This window comes from Nannobrachium achirus (genome assembly GCF_963921795.1).
Source record: "Nannobrachium achirus genome assembly, chromosome: 9".
Taxonomy (NCBI): domain Eukaryota; kingdom Metazoa; phylum Chordata; class Actinopteri; order Myctophiformes; family Myctophidae; genus Nannobrachium; species Nannobrachium achirus.
Window position 1 is genome coordinate 57,378,984 of NC_137818.1, and position 24,383 is coordinate 57,403,366.

Genomic DNA, 24,383 nt, shown 5'->3' on the forward strand with positions numbered 1-24,383 from the left:
TTCCTCTAATTACAATCTAAAATTATGAACCCTTGTTGTAAAAAAAACAAAGTTGTCCTTTAAACAATTAATATAAATATTTTCGGAAATCTCACTTGGAAAAAAATGAATGGGCTTTCTATCTGTGGCACCACAACATGGCCGCCACTGTCTGCTATGCACTGTTGTGTGTTTTTTGGACCTCTTTAGCATGATGTTGAAGTGCTGTTTTACCTCATATATGTTGAGTTTTACGACTGCTGGTAAGTCCTGTTTTGTGTTTTACTGATGATTATGTGATTTGACATGAATTTAGCTGACAGCGTCATAGAAAATCCTGGTTGGTGTTTTTGCCGTTGGTTTTGTGGTCTTTTACTGTGTTTCTATCGTTGGCATGAATGAAGTGGACTCTGGAGACAAATGTATACTTCATCATAACGACCGTAGCTCTCGCCAAGAAATGTTAACAACAAATAATACATCGTTGTCGGGTGGAAACCTCGTATCTCCAAGTTTAACATTTGTACGTTCTTTCGCAAAGTAAAGCCCTTCTTCATCATACAAGGCTGTCGCACAAAAGTAGTTTAAATCATTTTTAAAATGATAAATGCAACAAGGTTTTTACCCGACAACAACGACTAGCTGAACGCTGCTTTTAGGGCTGCGACTAACGACGTCTTAGCGATTATTCTATTGATTACTTTCCAGATTTATCAAATAATCGAGAAGCAGGTTTTCTTTGATAATTTGGTTTGACGAATCGACGCATAAAACCTAAATTGAATTTGTTTTTTTACCTGACTAATGTCGATTAGTCCAATTAACCACTCAAGCCCTATTGAATACTTCAACTTACGACTGTCACACTGTCGCATCGCTATTTTTGCTACTCGCTTCTTTTTTTACGATTTTGAAAGATTAAAAAACTAAACTTCAGGGTGTACACATGGAACCAAATCGAACTGTACAGGTCCATTGGTTCAATTTGTACACTCTGAGTTATGGGGGGTTATTAAAACGTTTGCAAACCACTGTCTTACGTACGTGAACAACGCGATCGTACAATGAAGTATAAATGAGGATTCAGGATTGCGTGAACTGTATGTCCATACCTCCATCAGATCACCATTTATTGTCACCCCCCCTCTCTCTCTGTCTCTCTCTGTCTATCTCTATGTCTCTCTCTCTCTCTGTCTCTCTCTCTCGCTCTCTCAGCAGCCCAGGGGAAGAGTAGGAGGCAGAGTGTGTTGTTTTAGTGTTGGTGGGGCTGAGATGACGACACTAGGAGGACAGTGACGCGCCCAGCTGTCAGACCCTGCCACACACACACCGAAGGAGAGACACACACACACCCTGACACACACACACACACACACACACACACACACATGCACACAGACGCACACACACACACACACACACACACACACACACACACACACACACACACACACACACGCATTGAAGGAGAATAGAACAAACACAGTCACACTACAATAAAAAAAAAAAGTAAAACAAAGAAGATACACTACACAGGACTAAAGACTGAAGAAGAATTTGTACTTGAGAAACAAAAAACAAAGCAACTCAACGCTAGAGACAGAAACATGGAGGAGAGGAGAGGAGCGGAGCATGAAGACGACAACAGAAGAAGAAGAGGAGGAGGAGGGGGAAAACACTGAAGTATCCTCCTTGCTGCTACAGTACTACTACTACTACTCCAGCTGCCCACAAGAGGGCAGTGTTTCACACGTGGGACTGACTTGGTGGTTTGAATAGAACTTGCCGTTTTATCAGTGAATAGAAGCTGTGAGGTGGAATTGAAACTAGCGCCCTGCGGGAGGCGCCAGTGAGTGCGTGGGCATGTCTTCTAAAAAAAAAAGGGGGGGAGAGAGAGAGGAAGAGTGGAAGTCTTCCTCTCCTGCCTCTTTTTCTTCCTTTTTGAAAAAAATGGACTGTTGTTGTACATAAAAGAGACTGAGCTGTAGAACTCTTGCTTTTTTTCATATCACGCCTCAGCCTGAATCCCAAATATTTGCACCTCAACCCCCTTTGCCTCACCTCCTAACCCTTTATTGCGTACATCATTTAACAACAGGCACACACACACACACACACACACACACACACACACACACACACACACACTAGTGGTGGGAACTATCGTTCGTTTCAGAGACTGGAGTCATTCGGTTCCTGTTCACTAAACCGTTACGTTCCAATGATTCGTTCACCTTTTCAGCGCTTCCGACGACTCCTCCCTCCTCCTCACGTATGTAGTTGTTAGTCCAATGACGAAAGACGAAACGTGTGTCTCTTTGGCCAGTCAAAATGTTGCATTTTGGCTGGACCTCACGTCACCAGGCTTTCCCACATGGAGGACAACCAACGACTCTCGGAACGACTACTTTTGAAGAAGAGGCCGAGTTCGTTCCTGTACAACAAAAAGAACGTATCACTACGAACGAATCGCTCGCGAACGTCACCGCATCCCACACATACGCAAACACACACATACACACACACACACGCGTGCGCACTATTGGTTCACTTGAACGTTAAAAAGAGTGTGTAGACCTTTGCTCTCATTGGAGTTTACAGAGCTAAACTTTAGCACCTTATTGTCCAGTAATAGAGGTTAGGGTGGCTGTCATTGCTTTTACCTCATCGGTCACTCAGGCTAAGAGTAGGGATGCTACTTACGTACACGCTAGAAAACTAGGACAACAACACTACTACTACTACTACTAGTACTACCAACCAGAGAAACGGACACAACGTCATTCACTCTTGGCTCTTTTTCCACTACAAGAAGAACAAGAAGCCCACCGTAATTTCGGTGGTTCTGGGTTCGTTTCCGTTATGCTGTGGCTCACTTTTGGGGATAGGTTCTCGGAACCTAATTTGGGTCCTGCTTCAGGTAGCCTGGAATCCAGACGGAGGCACTCGTTCAGCGTTAGTTCTTTTTTTCTTCCCTTTTTCACTTTGCTTCACCGTTTGGCAGTCTTTCCCTTTAAGCCTGACATCAGCTGTGAGGTAGGCAAGTCACTGCTGATTGGATAGTGCTTAACGAATCACAGTAGATTTGTTTTTTGTTTGTTTTTTTTACACCAGAAGGCTCTGACCCTGTCCCGGTGCCCACAGACCAGAGCCATCTATTGGAGAGTTCTATTGGGGTTCATGTAACTTGAAATGTCACTATTTCACAATAGACGCCAATGCATTCCATAAACTTCCAGTTCAGTGCTTTGCCACTATTCGCCTATACAGAAGTCTATGTAGAAGACCTGGCACAATGAGGTGGCACAACTCTGCCACAGACCATTACTTTAGAAAGCTCTGGTCCCGCCTCATCCCTCCCCCACAGACTGATCAGAATCCCTGGCTCCTCCCTGGTGTCAATTTCACGTAGGATGTACTGACCGGCAGACGGTCTGGATTCCAGGCTACTAGTACTGCTCGGGAGCTGGTGCTATAACCCTGGGCCTCTTGGAATCCAGGGCTCAAAACGTATACTTCCAAAATAATTCTAAAATAGTGAAAAAGATTGTCGATCTACAAGCTCACAACGCGGCAGTTTTTTATTGATTTTTTGGACCGTGTTCTCTCACTTCATGGGTGCTTCTGGTTCTAATGGAAAAAGCGTAAGACAAAAAACCATCACAGAACCTCAAGGGTTCTGGCTGACTTTTGTTCCATGACACCTTGGTAAAGGAAAAGAGCCAGTTGAGTGAAGGCATATCGGCCGCTTCTCCATTTATTACACGCTGTGACTCACAACAAACTAATAAGAAAGGAGGACATAGTTGTTTTTTTGAACGGTTAAAGGACACTAATGCCACACAAAGATATAAAGTCTCACTCCGGTATATCCTAGGAAGTCGACCTTGAAGGACAGACAGAGGGGTTTGAAAATGGAAGTGTACAAAGACTCACCTGCTCATACTTTAAAGCCTGATTTAGGTTTTTCCTTGTACGACCACTGTCGCTCGCCGGAAAACAACGTGTTTTCGGGGCAGAGCAAGCGACAACCAACGTATAAGCCGAAGTCGTAAGTCGGGCTTCAGACGACACCCCCTTCCTCGTTTTTTGCCTTGACTCTAATGTTGTCTTTTAATTGGTCGTGTGCCGTAGCAAATTGATGTACAAGTGTTAACATTGAATTTATTCTCTTTGCACCTGGTTTGTTAGAATCATGATGATTATTATTATTAGTCCACTTCGACGACCCTTTCTCTTAACCTTCTCGCCGCGTGACGGAAGGACGTTTTTACTAATTTTTTTTTAATCTATTTTCTTTTTTTTTGTACATATGGCCATTCTTTTTATTACTTTGACCTTTTACGTAATAATGTCGAGACGCATGGAAAAATATATCCCAGGAAGCGGCTCTCAGTCGCGTCTTGTGTTCCCGCAGGCAGGGGCGTCACACCAAATTCTGGGCCCTGGGTACAAGAAGGATCCACACACATTTTGTGCTTTACTATTGAAAAATTATGTTTCTATGTCAGTGGTGCACAAACTTTTTCATGCTATGTGTATTTGGCCATGGACCCCCATCTCAAAATATTTAGTTCCAGGGACCCCCCAGAAGCGAAATCTGAGTTACAAATGTTCGCTTAAAAAAATACATACATTCAAAGATTTGCACACATTTTCACGAGTTTTCAAAAATAGCAGATCTACACGCTCGCAGCGTGGCACTCGGTGCCGCGCTTGTGAGCTTGAATATCTGCTATTTTTTCAATAGCTAAAGCATAAAATAATTAAGGCCCCTCCTCCACCTTGGGCCCTAGTAACCCAGTCCCACTCCCCCCCCCCCCCTTGTGACGCCCCTGTGTTCCCGTAGGCAGGGGGAACGGCTGGTGATTGACTGACTGGGGGGACGTGTTGCACATTCCTTGAGCTCAGGACTTAATGGGTTTTAGTGTTTAGTTTTATGTTGGATGTCGTGGTTGAGGTACAGCAGGTCCCGTGTGTCTGTCCCCCCCTCCCCAGAAGAAACAAGTGTGTTGGTGACCATATTATTATCCCCCTTAGTTTTAACGTTTAAACTCTTGTTTAATACGCGTCTACGTCATTCATTTCTGAAACCCCTAAGCCCAATTTATACTTGTACCCGTGTGACGGATGTTGGACACCGGAAATGGCAGATCTGCAAGCTCACAGCTGTGAGCGCTGCAGATCTGCTGTTTTCCTGCATTAGGACGTGTCGCGCGGTGAAGTATAAACGAGGCGTTAGGATTTTAGAAGGCGTTTTTTAGAATTGACCTCAGGTCTAAATGGGTTAAAAAGCTCAGACTGTAACAGTAATAATAATAATAATTGTACAGTCACGCCATTCTCTGTGGGTCGGGCTATATAGAGCAGCGGTTCTCAATCTTTTTCATGTCAAGGACCCCCAAATAATTTATATATTTGACCACGGACTCTCTGAACATATTTTGTGCCAGGAATATCCAATCCAAGATTTGTAGAACATCTATTTTCAAATGGCCAGAGTGGTTAAACTGATTTGGATGATATTAACACATCTTGCTGGGGACCCCTGGAACCCGCCTCAGGGACCCCTGGGGGTACCCGGACCCCACTTTGAGAACCCCTGCTATAGAGGCTCTGTAGTCACGGCGGTGTCGCTCACCAAAAATAATAACCGATCTTAACGAGCTTAAAGGAGTAGTTCACCCCCAAAATGACTTTCTATTGATTACTCATGCCATGGAGAGTAGAGTTCAATAATATGTTTGGTTTTTTGTCGCATTCCCAAGACAAAAATGTGATAACAATAAATTTACCCCCATTTGTTCCGGATGGGGACCCGTTTCGAAACGGGTCCCCATCCGGAATCAATGGGGGTAAATTTACTCGAATCAATTTTTTGTCTTAGGAATGTGACAAAAACCAAAATATATTATTGAACTCTACTCTCCATGGCATGAGTAATCAATAGAAAAAAATCATTTTGGGGGTGAACTACTCCTTTAACGTTTGTGGCGTCGTGGTGTTTTTGGCGTGCGACACCCTCGCATGACTCACCTGTTCGTTTGTTGTCCGTTGATCATGTTTATGTAGACGAACACACAGATGTATTTCATTGGTATGTGAAGTAGCTGCCATTGTATGGGTGTGTGTGTGGGCCGATCTGGAGACACCAACAAATGGTCCCTGGGCTAGACCTCACTAAATAGAGGACCCCTTTGGAAAACGAGATGCTGCATCTCAAGGAGCTATCATTTCAATACATTCTGACACATTCTGATTGCTCCTACATAACCTATACGTATTTGTAATCTTTTAATCCGGGACAAACATGAATAAAAAATTGCAATATTAGGAAGAAGAAAAAAAAACGTAAGATTCCTAAATTCTTAAATCCTAACTTAGGTCTTCTAAATCCTAGCAGTTTTCTGAAAAACGTGTTTCTATATCAGTGGAGGTTTTTCATGTCAAGGACCCCCAGAATTTGTATGTATCTGGCCGTGGACCCCCAGAAGCAAAGATTTGAGTTACACATGTTCGCTTTAAACAATACATATATTCAAAGATTTGCACAAGTTTTCACGATTTTTCAAAAATAGCAGATCTACAACCGTGAGAACCAGCGCTCAGGGGGCCCTACCTTGCGTGCCGCCGCCTTACCCCTTAAATGCCTAAAAATAGTGAATATAGCTGATCTACCTCGACACGTTGTGAACTTGTTGATCGGCTTTTTAAACTATTTGAAAACGTTCAAAATAGTAAAAGAAAAAAAGAAAGTTTGGCATATAAGGGGCAAGGCAAGATGGGGCCCGATCTTCGAATGGATTTGGAGAGAGGGTGGAGTGATCTATAAAGTAGCTGAGTCTGTATAAGTCAGGGGGAAAGTGTGAGAGTTGGTAGCAAGAGATCCCTCGCTCTGTATAAAACTAACGTGTACATGTTTGATACAGCTATTAATTTTCCTTCTGTTTTTTCTTTCATATTATTTCTCCTTCTCCAAAATTCATAGCAATATTTCTGTATCCAGTTAAAGAGTAAGGAACTGAAAGCCAAGTTATTTGGACGGTTATTATGATCGCAATTGTTGTCTTCATTTAAGCCTAAATGTATGATTCGCAAAAAAAAAGAGAAAGAAAATGGCATGTAAATTGTTGCACATCAACAAAGATGTGACAAATCCAATTTGTGAGAGATGTTGCTGCACTTGCTGAATCATAACGTCGTTGTCGGGTGGAAACCTTGTATGTCGTTTTGCATTTATCATTTTAAAAATGATTTAAACTAGTGAAAACAGCCGATCTACAAGGACACATTAAAAACTCGGAGATACAAGGTTTCTGCCCGACAGTGACGATAACTTAGGCCTTGAATTGAGGAGGGGGTGACTGTGAAGATCAAAGATCAAACTGTGAGGACTTGACCAAAATGATGAGAAATAACATGTTCTTTCCTTTTCATTTTTTTTGCTGTTAAACATGCTGGATCCTAAAAGCTGGAGGGTTGGGGGAGGGGAGGGGAGGGGGGGTTTCTTGGAGAAGAGGAATATAACATAGTGATTATTCTGATTTTATTTGTATTTTATTTTTTACCAATGAAAAGCCATAAAAGCTCATGATATGAAAATGACAAAAAAGGCTTGTTTGCGTGTGAGGGTGTGTACCTATGATTGAGCACAGACCTTGGAGAAAACAAGAAAAACTAAAAAGGTTTGTGTACACCTAATAAAAGATAAATAAATAAACATCCGATTTATGTATTTTTTTTTGTTGAATGTCGTCTCTGTCGGGTGGAAAGAATTAAGAGGAGGAGAGGACACTTTTCCCCGACCAGTCGCTAGTGGACCAGTCCACTTACAAAATTAACCCTCATTACAGTATATACATTAGTCCCTTGGTGGTCTACTCTATACTTGGTCCCCTCCTTTTTCCCCCATCTACAGAATCTCTCAGCTGAAAATAGCTGATCTACAAGCTCATGGTGTGTAAAAACGATTGTAGATACTGTATTCCGAATGTTCTGCAATATTATGGTTCGTATTATATGAACCAATATTATGTAGCACAAGATCAAACATGTATTTTGGCTCCAAACCATTCACTGATTTATATTACAACCTAACAGTAGTATTTTTTAATGAACTAATGAATAGCCTATCTAGAAGCTCATAAAGGACTTGTAGATTGGCTATTTTTGCTATTCATGTGTGCTTTGTCAGAAGGGGGTCTCCAAGGAAAACTGTCTGGGAACCACTATTTCAGTAACGTGCGTGCGTGCGTGGTACATGTCATATCTGTCTCTTAAGGCCGGCTACAGACCTAAAGGCACAAAAACGAGTGCGTGTCGTGGGGGGGAGGAAGTCGAGTGGTTTGAAGTCGAGTGCGAGTCGTGTGGTGTTGTGTGGTTGCGTCCAACTTGCTCACGACTCGCACTAGACTTCAAACCACTGGACTTCCAATTCCATCCGCAATGCATTGTGCTGTCTCTGCCCCCCGCCTCCCCCACACAACTCTCACTCAACTTGTGCGTTCCAGTCTGAGTGCAGCTTAAGAATGCTCTAATATGGAGATGACGCTCATGATGCGTGCCGAATGTTCTGTAAACGTATGACATGAAAAGGGTCGGTAGAGGTCAAGTGGTTAATTTAAATCAGGTTAATACCGGAATACTAATAAATTATTGATTTCAGCTGTTACTGTACAATTCCAAACATGACCTGCTTTAACATTCTATCAGAGTACAGCAAGGTAATGTCTTGAAAAAAGTATTGGTAGCCTACTCTACTCCACCTTGACTAACACCTCCGACCCCACTGTTGGAAAGACAAAACTACACTACTAGGCTCAAGTTGGTTTTGACAGCAGGCATGTGCAGATCTGGTTAATGAGAGCTAATGGTTCTATGATCAGATAGCCTCCTGTAACATGTACTTAGACTGCCATCCTGTGGAATAAATTGACACTGCACTAATATGACAAGTGAACTCATAGCACTTATCTGTATAATTCTGTTCTTATTTTCTCCTTTCTCAACTATTATAAAAGCTTTTACTATAGAGCGTCGCAGCGGAAGTGGATTCCTGGGGTCACTTAATATTCCCCATTCATTTTCGCCATAGAATTTTACAAATATATTTATAACAATTATGTTAAGCCTCGAACCAAGCCATCCAGGATGGAGGTGAATCATGATCATATAACCTTTGATCCTATGTGAAAACATATTTTAATATTACATTATTTGATATACTACATTTAATAACTACCCTTTGTTTAGCGATTTTCAAAAATTTCTTTTCATAGAAAAGACACAGAATCTCCCCATACACACAGAAAATCTGAAATTAGGTGCGTGATACCACACTGAACTACGCATAATCAAGTGAATACTGGAGATGTGGCGTAATGGCATGGAATTCTACACAAGAGAGGGCAATTATTTCAACATAAGATGCTGCATTCAAGTTCAGACAATTCTCTTGAATGCTGCCTTCAGGTATGGCTTGGAAAGAGGGGATTTGCATTTCTTTCACCAAAGTAAAAACTGCATTCATGGTCTGGAGAGGGCACTTTTTACAGACAAATAAAAGCGTGATGTGTATCGTATCGCCATTAAATGTATTGTTACACCCCTACAAAATAGGCATCATTTACCGTTTGTAGAGTATATGGGCATAACTTTGTCCATTAATCTTTACGGTCTATGTACGAGACCAGGAGCAGAGAATGGAGACATGCAGACCAAGGCAGTGGTCAGATGTGAACCTGTGTCCTTGTGCCTCTTGGACCACGTGGCCTGTCTGAGACATCCACAACCAGGTTTGTTCCATTGAAAGTGTTGCTGGAAGAAGTTATCTTGTGTTTTAACTTGCGATTAATATGATTTTCATTTTTTTTAAGATTTGTTTTTGGGGCTTTTATGCCTTTATTTGATAGGACAATAGACTGACAGGAAATGGGGGGACAGATGGGGAGTGACATGCAGCAAGGGTCGTCCGGATCGGGAATCGAACCGGCGACGCATCAATGCCTACTGTATGTGGCAATGCCTATGTGGTATGCGCCTGGACCATTAGGCCTGTGGGCGCCCGCAATTAATACGATTTTCACTTATGTGAAAACTAAATCCTCATCATTCCCGACTTGTAAAACCACACAAATAGCAAACCTTTGTAGGACAATATTGAGAGACACAAGTGGTCATTTTAGTTGAGATATTATTTATTGACTTCCCAGATGTCGAGTCATATTGCAGAAGAAATGTGGTGTGCTGGAAACATCCATCAACCACCACTTTATCATGTCGCAACTTCAGCACAGGGTACCCACACATTTTTACCAATGAATTTCCAAAACTTTTCCAGAATATTTAAACCAATTTCCAGGACTATATAACAATCATTCAGCGCAATAACAAGTCTCTTACTCCTATGTGCAATGTCGAAGACAGGCAGTGTAGCAAAAATAAAGCATGCACGCCGCAAACGAACCGTGGCGTGCATGCGGATCGTGCACGATGGACACACACGTGCCCACATCAAAAGGTAAGAAAATCGACGCAGGGAACCCTCGAAATCGATTTATGGTGGCAGTAAATGAGTTAACAAAATCAATAACCAAAACAATGCTTAGACATTTTTTCCAGGACCTTCCAGGACCCTTGATCAATTCCAAAACTTTTCCAGCACTGGAAAACATTTTTTTTTAACTTAAAATTATTTCCAGGAATGTCATGACCGTGGGAACCCTGTCCGCAAACATTACTGATGAATTTCAGTTATAAGTTAGAGGGCATTGTATTTGATTGGTAAATTAAACTATTACACAACAAAAACAATGCTATATTCGCTATATTCCGTACAACAAAGTATACTAATAAGTTATTGGAATAATGGGTCTACAGTTTTCCATCTGTTCTCAACCCCAGCCCAGAGGACACAGACAATCTTCTATTCTACAGCTAGTTCACTGCCTTCATCTGGTGTCCCTGGTCTAACTTACTCCCAGATTTGGCAGCAAATCAGACGCACTCCGTGTCCCCAGGACCAGAGTGTAGTGATGTTGCCACGGCCCTCCATAGACACCCCAACATCACACATACTGTACAACGCCCCTCAGGAAGAATGTCAAACATGCCGCATAGGTTCTGCTTTCTTGGGACAAGAGCTGGGTCTGAACTCTGAATGAGGGAAAGGCTCATGAAAAAAGACATACGTAGGTGTCCTGGTAAAGAAGTGAGTCTCCAGAGCCTGACCGTACAGAGACAAGGTTGGGGGAGGTGTTTATCTGCAGTCGTTGGTACCAGATTTCCTCTTCGCTGCCAGGAGGTGTTTGGGTTTGAGGTTGAAGATGAGTCGGTCACCTTTCTTCCATGTTCATGCCTTTCTGCTGGGACTTCTTCATCATCTTCTTCACCTTCCTCGCCATCTGAGAAATCAAAACAAGTCGTCAAGCCTCCACTGCCTCTCAACACGGAATCAGGGATTACTTAAAAGAGACGAACGCCGCCCACGTTGCGTTTGATTTGAACCACTTTAACCATGATTTTATGCTTTGACTATTGAAAAATAGCAGATATACAAGCTTATAGCGCGGCACCGAGTGCCGCGCTGCGAGCTTGTAGATCTGCCATCAGCAATCCATCACCACATCAGAGATCTGCAGGGCCTCCTGGTGCTGTACCTTAATGAGCACATTCTGCAAAGCAACGTCACAGCGGGCTCATGTACCAGTCCAAAACCACTGATAGATTACATTGCAAGATTTTGGTTTTGTAATACCAACCAACAACAATAGCTGATCCGGTTAAAACTTCCATGACCACAATCAAATGTATATATCAATAAACCAAAACCAGTCAAAACAGCTGGCACATGACAACGTCTAACTGAATCTTTCATATTTAAATTGATTTGTTGAATACAGCAGATGGGACCATTTGCCTTTTCAATCTGGCAGATTAAAAACAAAGAAGAATAATAACTCCACCAGGGGCCATATGTATCAATGGTGAGCGGATAAGGATTATGAGGAACTATCTACACAAATATCACCATGTATGAAAGGGAAACTTGACATCAGATGGTGAATGAACAAGTATAATAGTCTTTGTTCCGAGTTAAATAAAAATGTAATAGCAACATTCACGTTCCTACTTTTTGGTGTATTCGACTTGAGGCACATTTCGCTGACTTGGAAATACATTGCATTCTGCACAGCTTGATTGCAGAGCCCGTGGGAAAAAGTGAGTATAGGTCTCAGATAGTGGTAAAGGGTTATACATCAGGCTTCAGCGTGGTGCATGGTTTATCATCATAGACCATACACACTTACACGGTTTATCATTTTACTGGTGTACAAATGAGCATTATTAAGTACCGGTATGTCATATTTTGATGACATGCATAGTTACATTTCAAAACTGGTGAATTGTGTTGCTTCTTACTAATGCTTAAAAACAGGCACCATTCACCGTGTAAAACTGAAATGTACAATATTCAATAGCAGTCTGATTTACTGATATCTGTCCACATATTCTGCTGGCAGTGTATGCAGACTTTTAGGCAGTGTGTTTTGGTCCAATAAAATTGGCTCTTGCATAGCAACATTCATCCATTTTAATTGGAGTCTTCTACTCAAGGAGGACAAATATGAATGCATTACTTTATCACCAATTATAGTTGAATGAATTAAGATATTTCTCATAGGTTCAATGCACTTTCCTTGCTGGTGCAAATAATTACGAATGAAATGGGCCGATATGTCCGTCAAAGAAAATCCCTGGACGTTGGTAACGATGCCAATGACAGCTGTTGGCACGGGAACCCAGGATTCTGTTCAAACTTTCATACATGTAGCCCACGGTATTCTAGTTTTTTTTCATGGTTCTAGTACCAGCAGCTTGTTTACATGAGCTGAAAATCAAAATTCACAGAAAAAAGGCACAAACCAACAAACTAAAATGTTGTACACCTCAATTAATGGCCATTCAAATTTCAAGTCAACTGGATCCAAAATAAGTGTAATTTTGCACGTTGCAACACTAGAGAAGGGGAGAGGACAGTAGTGTGTGTATTCTGACCTGTAGAGTAGCGTACAGTAACGACTGCAGATTGTTGAACTGGATTCTGTCTGAGGTGCTCTGAATGTGGGACTAGAGAGAGAGAGAGCGAGAGAGAGTGAGAGCGAGAGAGGGAGGACAGGATGTTAACATCGTTAAGACATGAAATGGTGTCACAGCACAGATGCTCAAATGATACCACGACAGCAGCAGAGGGAGGATTTCTTCGGAGGGAGAGCCAGGACAGAGCTGCTGCCATCGTTCAGGAGTAAAATCTGATTTTAAATGTGTGTATTCGACATGGACTCAAGGCACAGTTCACAGACATCCATGCATCATTGCATTTTTGTAATTTGCATTGCAATCCGCACAGCTTGCTGGCTAGTGCCGTAGGAAGAACTGCGTACTGTATAGGTCTCAGATAAAGTGGTAAAGGGTTATACATCAGGCTTCAGCGTGGTGCATGGTTTATCATCACAGACCAGACACACGGTTTGTTTGTATCATTATAATGGTGTTCAAGTGAGCATTTGATGTTGTACTTTCACTTATTTAGTTATTTTTAACTTCTTTGAAAATAGCCGTCCACAGTAGAAGCTCATGACATACTGTTCCATTTCTTCTATTATTGAAGATTTTTGAAAAAAGAATTAATTCATTTCTTCCATATTGCCGGCCCAACCACTCTCTCGATTTCCATCTGTTGAGTCCTTTCCCTCCCCTCTTACCTCCATCTGTAGGACCTGCTGCAGTCTCTCCATGATGACCAGGGTGGTCTTCTGGACAGCAGGGTAACAATCCTTGGTGCTTGTCTTGACAATCTCCATCAGAGCCTCATAGGCTGCTGAGTGCAGGTTGTTCTGGTGGCCGTCAGGCCTGCAACACACAACCATCAGTGTCAAGCCAACTGACTAAAGTTCAAGAAGCCCAGGACGTTGATTTTCATGCATTATAATTTAACTTTGTACGTTTGGGGAAATGGTCGTCAGTAGGCCTATTATCAAGTACATCTCGAGTCATTGTCAACGAGCAAGGCATGCCAGACCACCTCCAATATCTTAATATGAACTTTTAGGAGCAAAGCAAGCGGTGCCTGCTTAACTCATCTAGTGCCGTTTGCGTGATGTCACGCAATAAGTACTAGAGTACTTACAGTGCCGAATGCGTGATGTCGCGCAAAAAGTAATAAATTACTGTAACGTTGAGTACATTACCGAGTAGAATGGCCGGATGTCCGGAGACGAAAATCCGCGCTGATTTGTCATCATCACGGCTCCACGAGCACACAATAGTCATCCCATAACATTGAGGTGGACGGCCGATCTCATCTTTAATGTCCATTATCTCAAAACAACACTTTAGAAGCGAAGATGGAGGCAGATGCTCGCTTATATAACACATGTATAAACGCTCCATTGCAATCCAGCATGGCACCACGTAAACAATGATCGGTTCCGGCGCACGACCCGATGACGTCAGACCGGAAGTGATCACGCTGTGGCACTTCTGGCTTTCAAAATAAGAGAGTGCAAGCGGATGGAGCCTGCGTGAGGCACTCTGGACATCATTGCGACCGAAAATCGCGGGCACAAAATGAGTTAACAACCCAACAATCAAAAGATTTGCTTCATGAGGTTCAAACAGACGAGCTCTTCCCCTCCATTCTTTTATGGATTTAATAAAGAGATAGTGTGTCACAATGCCAACCACTAGCATAATTTGTTTGGTTATTTTAATAACTTCATAGTTGACGTGTCACCTGCAACAGAAGCCAGGTTCAAAAAGCACAAATACTTTGAAGGCCAAATTTGCGCATGCTTTGCCGACTTGCCCAAGCGCTATCGCATTGTCAATTACATTCATCGAAGTGTGCCGAATTTCATATTTAATGCCCCAAGCTTGCTGTAGAACGTAGTGTGTAAGTCTCAGATACAATGGTAAGAGTTATACATCAGCTTTCAGCGTGGTGCATGGTTTATCATCACAGACCAGACACACTTACACGGTTTGTTAGCATTACTACAGCGTGATCATTTTATGTAACATTTTTATTACATTTTTATAGGTGCTCCATTTAAGACATACATATTTACATTTCATATTTTATCTATTGTTTTTGGTGAATCGTTCAGGAAAATAACTGTAGATATGAATTGAATAAACACCCTTGTTTGCAGACACTATTGCCAAACAGAGTGTCTCCTCTGTAATACTGTCTGGTTTGTAATGAAAAAAACAAGAACATTCACTATAGATAATGAATGTTGGATGGAGAGAAGGAGACAACAGGGTATTGAAATACAGAGAGAAGCTCCCGTTTCAGTATCTGCAGGCGTCAGTGTTTTAATTTAAGACTTTGAGACCTTTTTAATACCACCTTGGGTGAAATCAATTTTGCGACAAAACTATTCATCACTAAATCCATGCAAGTCATAGCAAGGTCAAAGTATGGATTGGTTGGAGGGGGTACATTTGCAGACACTCTGTATGACACTTTTACTAGGTAAATCAACACTTGATTATTTGTTTTTTAAAACAAAGGTTTAAGGCCATTTCATATTCATAAGAGATGTGTTTGGTCTCACAAACCGTTTGAAAATACAAACTACCATCCCATTGTATTGTTGGGCACCGGGAGACATCAAAGAGTTTGACGAGTTGGCACATCGTGGGCATCCCACGAGTTAACAAGAGTAACAGTGTCATGATTTCTGGAAAGAGATGTTGAGCTCTGCTGTACTGGAATGATGGCAGAAAGCCCAGTCATCTCGATAGATAGATGGCACTCCATTAAAGAATTATGTTTAGTTTTTTTTGTATTTTGGGTGACCTGCCCTTTAACACTTTGAGTGCCAGCCCCCCCTGCCCCCCGTCCCTTACCAGTGCCACCATTAGGTCCCATTCATTTCTGCCCCAATTCCAGGGAATAAATTGGAAATGATCCGATATTCACATCGGAACAAAAATGGGAGGTTTGGTAAAAGAGGATTTCGGTGAGCGGTTTTGGAGATAGGTGCTCGAGAGTGCGCACTGCGCAAACCAGTCAATAACCTCAGAAATCTAGATTCTGAGATATTTGAGTTCAAAGAAAAAAAACTTTAGGAAGCCATAGCAACAAATTGGTAAATGGTAACGGAACACAAGTACCCTTGACAGAAAGAATGACATGCCTACTTTCATTATGTGCAAAAAAAATTAAAAAAATATTGTACCATCGTCTAGTTTCAAGGGGGCAAAGTGAAAAAGTATGAAATGACTCAGAAGGTAGAAATTGCCTTACATTTTGATAGAACTATGCACTGTGAATTCACTGTGTTTTTACCTGGTCTAGAAGGTCAGGAAGACAAAAAGTCAGAAAAGCGATGTCAACCTTTTATTTTATGGCAACATCGAACCCTAACCCTGGTGAGTACCTCACACATCCAGCATGAACATATTTATGTTCAACAATATTTACAAATATTTCCAAAAAAAAAGAAATCACAAATATGACTTCACAAAAATAAAATATAACTGGATAAAAGTAAAATAAAATAAATGTGCAGCAAGTAAAGAATAAATAAAATAATATAAAAGTCAGTACTGTACTGTACTGTATTCTCAAAAAAAGGCATTCAACAAGCCAACATTCAGGAGTCAAAGGCACCACAAATAAAGGTCAAAGATGGTACTGTTCACCGTGTGTGTGTGTGTGTGTGTGTGTGTGTGTGTGTGTGTGTGTGTGTGTGTGTGTGTGTGTGTGTGTGTTTGTGTGTGTGCGCCTCAGGTACCTCAAAATGGCCTGGTACCTGTTTCTTGCCATTGTTCTGGGAAAGTACGGCATGCAATGACAGAGTTTTTTGACCAGTGCATGGCAATCTCCGCCTTGTGAACGATAGCTGTGAGGAAGAGAAGTCCCAGAAAGTTCTTCAGCTCCCCTAGAGTGACATTGGTCCAGGCAGCGAACCTACAGTGTGTATGACCTATGCCTGACTCCTCCGCTCTCGCTATCTCAGCCATCATACTGTCCTCTCCATCCTTCCTCCATCCAGTCAGACTCCACGGGCCCTGTATATGATAGAAATAAATAAAAAATACTAAATGATCGTGCTTCTGTATAATTTGTATGTTCTTTAGCAAAGGCTGTCGCACAAAAGTAGTGAAAACAGCAGATCTACAAGCACATAACGCCTCGCGGTGCGAGGCGTTGTGTGCTTGTAGATTGCACATACAGTATGAAACAGAGCCGATACCTTTATGTAGGAAAATAATGCTGCTATGTGTACCCTGTATATATATAAAATGTCACAATGCGACATAGCTCTGTAAAATGAACAATGCTGTACCCCCTCCAACTGTATATATGTTCCCCATTTTCAACTGGTTTTTATATTGTATTTGTTATACTTGCTTTGGCAATGTAAACATATGTTTTCTCATGCCAATAAAGCTCCTTTGAATTGAATTGAATTGTATAATGTGGACCCAAAAAAATGCACACAAAAAAAAAAAAACAATAGCAGGTCAGGCTTATTGATTGATTGAAGAATGTATTAGAAAGAGGTGGTAAAAAAAAGAACCTAGCCCCACCCTACCCTCCCCTTCTTTGTATATACTGTTTGTTTAGACTTACTGTCTTTTTTTGTTTTTCTTTACATATCTACTGCATAGTACTGTGTTCTATCTGTCTGTCATTCAATGTTATATGAGATACTTCAATGGTTTCCACTTTCCAGTGGAAATAAGCTTAGTCTTTTCATGGATCTCCTTTTAGTAGACCTTGTACCAGTGAACTGTACCGTCATGAAACTGTACCTTTTCCTATGCAAACTTCTAATAAAGTCTTCAATCAATCAATCAAAGTAGGCTACAGATGCATGGCTCATTTCAACAGGAACCACACTTTATGCAGCTCATACAGTGGTGTGTTCTAGACTCATATTTTATTGTTAGTTACTAGTTAGTGCCTAAAAAGGAGATCGGCTGTTGTTGTAGATCGGCTGTTTTCACTAGTCTAAATAATTTCAAATGATAAATGCAAAACGAGCGGTTTTGGACATAAAAAGTTTTCACTCCCTCCATCACGGAGGTATAGAGGCCGACGCCGAGCGGCGCCATGCCCAGGAGGGTCTCCCAAATCGGGCTTGAGTTGTGGAGGGTGGTCGCTAGTGCTTTGGAGGTTCCAGGGCGAGCGCCCCCACCCCGGGGCTCGCGATCAAACCTTTTGGGAACCACTGTTCTATACTAGGCTGTGATGTGATGTCCTTGGCTCATTATCGCCAAAATAAACAATGTTCTACTTCTAACGTGAGTGGCACGTAGTATGCAGTGAAGAATATAGCCTAAAATCAGCGTTTCTGAATGTCGACTTTACAATGAAATGGATGCTTCTCTCGTTTGGGTCGGGACCCATTTGTGAGTCGCGGAGACAGTTTTATGGTTTATGGGCCATATATTTCATACATTTTGATACATTATACAGCACTTATCTCATATAACATTGAAAGACAGACGTATAACAAAGTGAAACGTAGAGAACATACCGCAGCACAGCTCAGCAGTGCATCCTACAGGGCGCGCGGAGAAACCGTAGCAATCGGTGGTCTGTCCCTGGCAGCATGCATGCCTCGCCGTAGAAGGAGCCCTTCTGGCCGCCAGAACCAAAATCGAGGCCGTGGATGTACCAGCGGAGGTCCTCGCTGATGAACCGATCGCCCGTAGAAGGAGCTCTTCTGGCCGCCAGAACCAAAATCGAGGCCGTGGATGTACCAGCGGAGGTCCTCGCTGATGAACCGATCGCCCGTAGAAGGAGCTCTTCTGGCCGCCAGAACCAAAATCGAGGCCGTGGATGTTCCAGCCGAGGCCTTCGCTGATGAACCGATCGCCCGTAGAAGGAGCTTTTCTGGCCGCCAGAACCAAAATCGAGGCCGTGGCCCGTGGGTGTAGCAGCCGAGTACCTCCGTGATATCTCTATCTCTCTAAATAATACTAAATCTAATGATTTTATAACTAATTCTAGCTCATTCTCTCAATATATCTCTCTCTCCCTCTGATTGCTGTGTGTCCCGTACGGTAAAAGTCACTGAACTCTTTGAGACTCTTGTTTCTGGGGGGAACCGGCCAACCAGCATGCTTGAATTTGGTCACATAAGCGTGTGATGTCATGCAGGGGCGTCAATTGGGTATGGCAGGGGTATGCAGCTGCCATACCTTGACAGGGGGAAATAATAAAAATGTACTTTTCATCGTGCCTGTTGCTAAGGTATGGCAACATGACTGGTGTCTTCACCAGACACCAGTCATGTTGCCATACCTTAGCTTGTTCTGAACTGACGCCACTGAATTGTCATGCATGACGACCGTCCCATCGTCCAAAAGGGCTGTATCTTGGTTACCGCATAGATCCAACACTGTACTACTGTAATATGAAAAAAAAGCATCTGGCGTCATATGACGCCAATATTATTTTCTGGCATCATTGCCAAGGTCGTGTCGGACGTCATATGACGCCCTGGCACTGAAAGTGTTAAAGCATGATGTTAACAGGAATGGTTGAGAAAACAGGAAAAAAATGTTTTTTGTATGGGAGTTTGTCTGACCCGTCTGTCTGACCCGTCTGGTCTCTAGCAGTTTCTGTACGATGATTTAGAAGGAGGAAGACAGGAAGTACGTGGCTGGCTCTTCCTAGTCGTCAGCTGTGTCCGTGGCCTCGTAGGCGGCCTCCGCCAGACTGGAGAACACCTGGAGGAGGAAAACAACAATTCATTCCATTGCATTATGTATAGCTTCCAGCCAAAACTTCTTACATTTCAGCATGCATGCTCCCATCAGTGCAGAGCAATGGTTTCTGTTCTCAGCGGAACCATGTGCTCCCTGTACAAGAAGGGACCTACTCCTGCATTTCCTTATTTTAATTTCAAAACTGTTGGTTGTTTTGCTGTAAATCTTTAACAATTCTGTAATGCACAATGCATTAAATAATGTGTTATGGTTGCGTAACTAACAGATTCAAATTCCTTGCATCGGCAAATTCACTTCAAGTCTTGTGATTGCTAGGTAATTTTCCAGTTTGTGATTAATTCTTTTTTTTTAAGATTTGTTTTTGGGCTTTTTATGCCTTTATTGGATAGGACAGTAGGCTGACAGGAAATGGGGGGAGAGATAAGACAAGCGGCAAACGCCGTCCGGATCAGGAATCGATCCGGCGACGCCGTCAGGCATCAATGCCTATGTGGTATGCGCCTGGACCAGTAGGCCAGAGGGCGCCCCTGTGATTACTTCTTTGGTCTTCAATGCACTTCTATAGTTAGCCAGCATTCAATTGAACATAATAGTCATTATAGTTTCAAATATGCTATGACTGTAGGTCTACAACTTAACAAACTCAAGTAACATGTAGCTGTGCCATGAGATTAAGAAGGAATTACATATTTAGTTTTTCTTCAGTCTTTCTGAGCTGTATTGAAGGTCAAATAAGTTAAAATACCTCAGAATAATAAAGTCCATTTCATAGAACTTTAAAGGTATTTTTATACTCTGATTGATTGTAACCTGCACACTTAAGACAAGGTATTAATACATTTCACAAAAGCATTGAAGTGTTGGTGTCTTGTCTTGGTCTCAGATACAATCGTTAAGTTATACATCACAATTTCAGCATTTGGTGCATGATTTATCATCATAGACCAGACAACTCACCATCATTACTAACTTTTCGTTTATAACAAAACTTACAAGGTACTGACCACCTTGTGGTTTCTGTGATGTATGGAATGTTTGTTATCTCAGCAGCAAAAACCTAAAACGCCTGGCAGTTTTTATTCAGATTACCCAGCTTTAGCCCCTGTTGAACAGGAAAGGCTTTCGGTAACATGACATCGGTTGTCTCACACTACAACAGCAGCTGTAACTTGACGACTACAAGCCCAGCAAAGCAAGGGTGTTGTTGAATATTCAACCTAAACCTATGCCACTGGCAGAGGTCAGAGGTGCTATGCAACAGTGGTGCTTTGCATCCATGAGGACACCATGTCCCTCGTTCCCAATGAGCTTTACTTCTCGTTATAGTAGCATTTCACGTCGTCATATAGCCATGTCTATTTTATAATTACAGCGTACAAGAACCGTGTCTAGTAAGGATAATGTTTAAATATGTTATCATGGAAGCTTCAGTGTTAGGCTGTCACAATTATCATCATAATCGTTATTATTTTGCATAATCCTCATAATTGTTTTCATGTTCAAAATCTTTGAAAGAAAAATATGAGGAAAAAGCAGATTAGTTATTTACGTTATTTGTTTTAGTTTTTTAAAGTATAAAATTATTAATTATTGTTAAGCCCAGTAACTCCACAGTCAGTACACCAGTTACTAGTTAACTAGTAGTTTTGGCTCTGTGGGCAGGTGCCAAGTGCTTCTGGCTAAAGGAAATCATCAATTCCATAAAGCTTGTCAACCTATGGAAGCACAAAGTGCTTTAAAATCCCTGGTAGATGGCTGTGTTGACTCTGAACTTGATAAAACACAGTGGACTAACACCAGCAATACAATGCAATGCTGGTTTTGCGCCACAAATGTAACTGTATTAGAGAAGAAAATGAACTTTTACACAATATTCAATTTTTTGGGATAGACCTGTATATGGTACAATGCAACTTAAAGCCAAGGTGTGCAACCTCTGGTGGACAAATATGCAGCCAGAAATATACTGTACATTTAGAAAGGAACATGAATTATATAAACATTTATACAAGTAAAAGCCCACACACTGACTAAATTCACCCTATTTTAGGATGCATAGAAATGTAAATGATACAAACGCCTCTTTGCTGATTTTGTCAGCATGCAGGCCTTATAAAATGTTATGACCTTAGCACCCAAACGTTATTCCTGCAATCCAACCACAACCATGTACAGTTAAGTCCTAGCCTGGGTTCCAGCCCCACTCATTGCCACCCCTTGGTCACGCAGTGTGGGAATAAGTCTGAGCAACACCAGCTAGTAAAGTCCTTCCTACAGTATAATGAGGGAAAACTGAAAGTGGAGTCCAATTTATCTGTATAGCCAAAACTGATGCATGGTCAGTTTTTGAGAACTCATGGATTTTTTTGGTTTTGTTGCATTCCTTTGCCAATAATTTGATCTCCATAAGCTGTCTCTTTGTGTCTCCATAGGGACTCACTGCTGGTCATCAAATTATTGGATTAGGAATGCGACAAAAACTAAAATATATCCATGAATTCAAGTCACCATGGGGTTTGTAATCGATAGAAAATATGTTATTTTTGGGGTAAACTACTCCTTTAACCACTCACATGAAAGGTAGAAAAAGGAGAGGGGAAGACTTTGTGTTTTAATTTAACTTACGTCCAGCTTGGGGAAGTCGTGAGGATTTGGCTGAGTCTGTCATGGTAGTTCTGCTGTATGAATTTGACTTTGTGCATGTAGAAGCATCGAATGCGATGGACCATGTAATGTTTGTGCACCACTGTGGGAGTCTTCCGCTGCGTTTTAGATCAAGTCAAGTCGATGAAATCCTGTATGGAGGAAGGAGAGCAGCATTAGATGGGTGACAATGATGCTTGTTGCTGCCCCGGTGAACAACTAGCAATGCAGAACAGCAGCTACCACTTTATGTCATGGTTAGATGATTTACATTTTAATCTTAAAAGGAGTTTAAATCTGTAGTTTCCACTTTTCCAACATTTTGCAAGCATAGGAGTGAGCTCATAACTGCTGTTGGTATAGAATATAACAAAATGTTATTGGTATTGGTTATGCTCTTTAATTCTCTTTGCTCTTTTTTGCACTCCTTTCTTTAAATCATTTTACTTTTTGATGTCAGTATTCTGCTATTGTTATTATCTATGCTGTTGCATTGAAGACAAACCAAAATAGGTTTTCCTCTTATGTACCCATAACAAGAATTGACACAGTCAATATATATGCTGGTGATTTTGTGACTTGACTGGACAAGAGAATGAGAAATGTACTTGTCCAGAGGACACTGTGCCTCAAAAAGTTAATGTGAAGTCCTGCTACTAGCTAGTCCCTACCCTGTCAAGACGGCTGCCTGGGGGAGGGGCAGCCCAGTGTGACAACAGCCTTGCATCCCCCATTGTGTTTGAGTGTGTGTTAAAAAAACATTGTATATATCCCTGCTCTGCCTAAACGTAATCTTGGTGTGTGTGTGTGTGTGTGTGTGTGTGTGTGTGTGTGTGTGTGTGTGTGTGTGTGTGTGTGTGTGTGTGTGTGTGCGCGTGCGTGCGCGTGTGTGTGTGTGTGCGCACTGTTCCAGCAGCCCCCCCCAGTCCTTTCCCCTAGATAAGAGCCCAGAGGAATGCCCCTTTCTCCCATTCTCTCACAGCCTGGGGTAAACTGCCCTGCCATTGGCCCTTAACATTAGCCAATCCTACTTACTAGTTCGGTTACCATGTGCCATGGTTCAGCCAATAGGCAAAAGGTGCCCTGAAAGTCACTCCACAAACTCACCAAGATATTGAGCTGGTTTTCACCAGCTAAAAAAGATGTAACAATAAAGAACAACCTTGATAACTAGTCACAAGTGGACAAAAGACAGACAACTGTGGCACCCACAATTGGTGTAATAACGTCATTTTTAATCGTTTTAATTTAATGTAGTCTGTAGGCCTATAACAATACTGAAACAGTTGGAACACAATTTTTAAAACTGAGTATCTAAATTCAATGTTTGAGTCCGTTTGTAGTTAGCATGCCACAGGATCTTTATTGATGTTTGTTTGTGTATGTGTGTGGCTATTATATACGCAAGATAATTCAACATCAATCGGGGACTCTACAACACAGTAAGGCCACTGTTCCCACTCATTCTGTGAATATTACTACTATTCTGTGTAATGTCGTGTCTGTTTTCCACAGTATTGCACAGCACTGCTACTGAATACATGACGGTCAGGCTAGCACTGCTACCAGCCTACCACAACACGTGTCTGTGTCTCAGCTGAGCTCTGACAACTCACAGCAGGCATCTCTAAACCACATAAAGACTGTTCAAATTACTAAACCAAAGCAGCGGTATCACCTCCGACGGGTTCCGAAACGCCAAAAGGGGTGAAGAACGTACCTTTGCGGTGGGAAGCACCATAATCTTCTTGAAGTTACGAAGTGCCATGTTGGTCTGCTGACAGCACTGGGGAAAGGAAGGAATGCTGCTCCGACCGGCTCGCAGACGTCGGCTCTCTGGTCGTGCAATCCGCGTCACCAACAGAGACCTCGTGGTCTCTGCTCGCCAGGGAGGGGGGAGTCTCTGCTCACCCCCATAGACTTCCCATTCACTCAGTCTCTGATCGGCCCTCCCCGTCCCGAGAATCTGCTCTCGTTTGCCTATCCCCGCCCCCTCCTTCCTTCTC

At 42.1% G+C, this 24,383-nt stretch overlaps 2 protein-coding genes across 4 annotated transcripts in view; one reads left to right on the plus strand and one right to left on the minus strand.

Annotated features, from left to right (window-relative positions):
• The window catches only part of LOC308291942 (cyclin-dependent kinase 17-like), a 138,792-nt gene extending 137,278 nt beyond the window's left edge, over positions 1-1,514 (plus strand). For 2 of the 3 annotated variants that reach the window (XM_080734097.1, XM_080734095.1), the window contains one exon: positions 1,195-1,514. In XM_080734097.1, the coding sequence (XP_080590223.1) occupies positions 1,195-1,235 (41 nt within the window). In that variant the 3' untranslated portion in view covers positions 1,236-1,514. The remainder of the gene's footprint in view (positions 1-1,194) is intronic. The other variant, XM_080734096.1, reaches the window with a different exon arrangement.
• A 9,198-nt stretch (positions 1,515-10,712) lies between these two features.
• Positions 10,713-24,157, minus strand: LOC308291943 (importin subunit beta-1-like). The gene is made up of 6 exons (XM_080734098.1): positions 24,098-24,157; positions 22,360-22,529; positions 19,606-19,734; positions 13,743-13,890; positions 13,036-13,107; positions 10,713-11,381 (listed from the first exon to the last, which is right to left on the minus strand). The coding sequence occupies exons 4-6, from the start codon at positions 13,839-13,841 to the stop codon at positions 11,313-11,315; spliced, it is 240 nt and encodes a 79-aa protein (XP_080590224.1). The 5' UTR covers positions 13,842-13,890; positions 19,606-19,734; positions 22,360-22,529; positions 24,098-24,157; the 3' UTR covers positions 10,713-11,312.
• Positions 24,158-24,383: the final 226 nt, after the last annotated feature.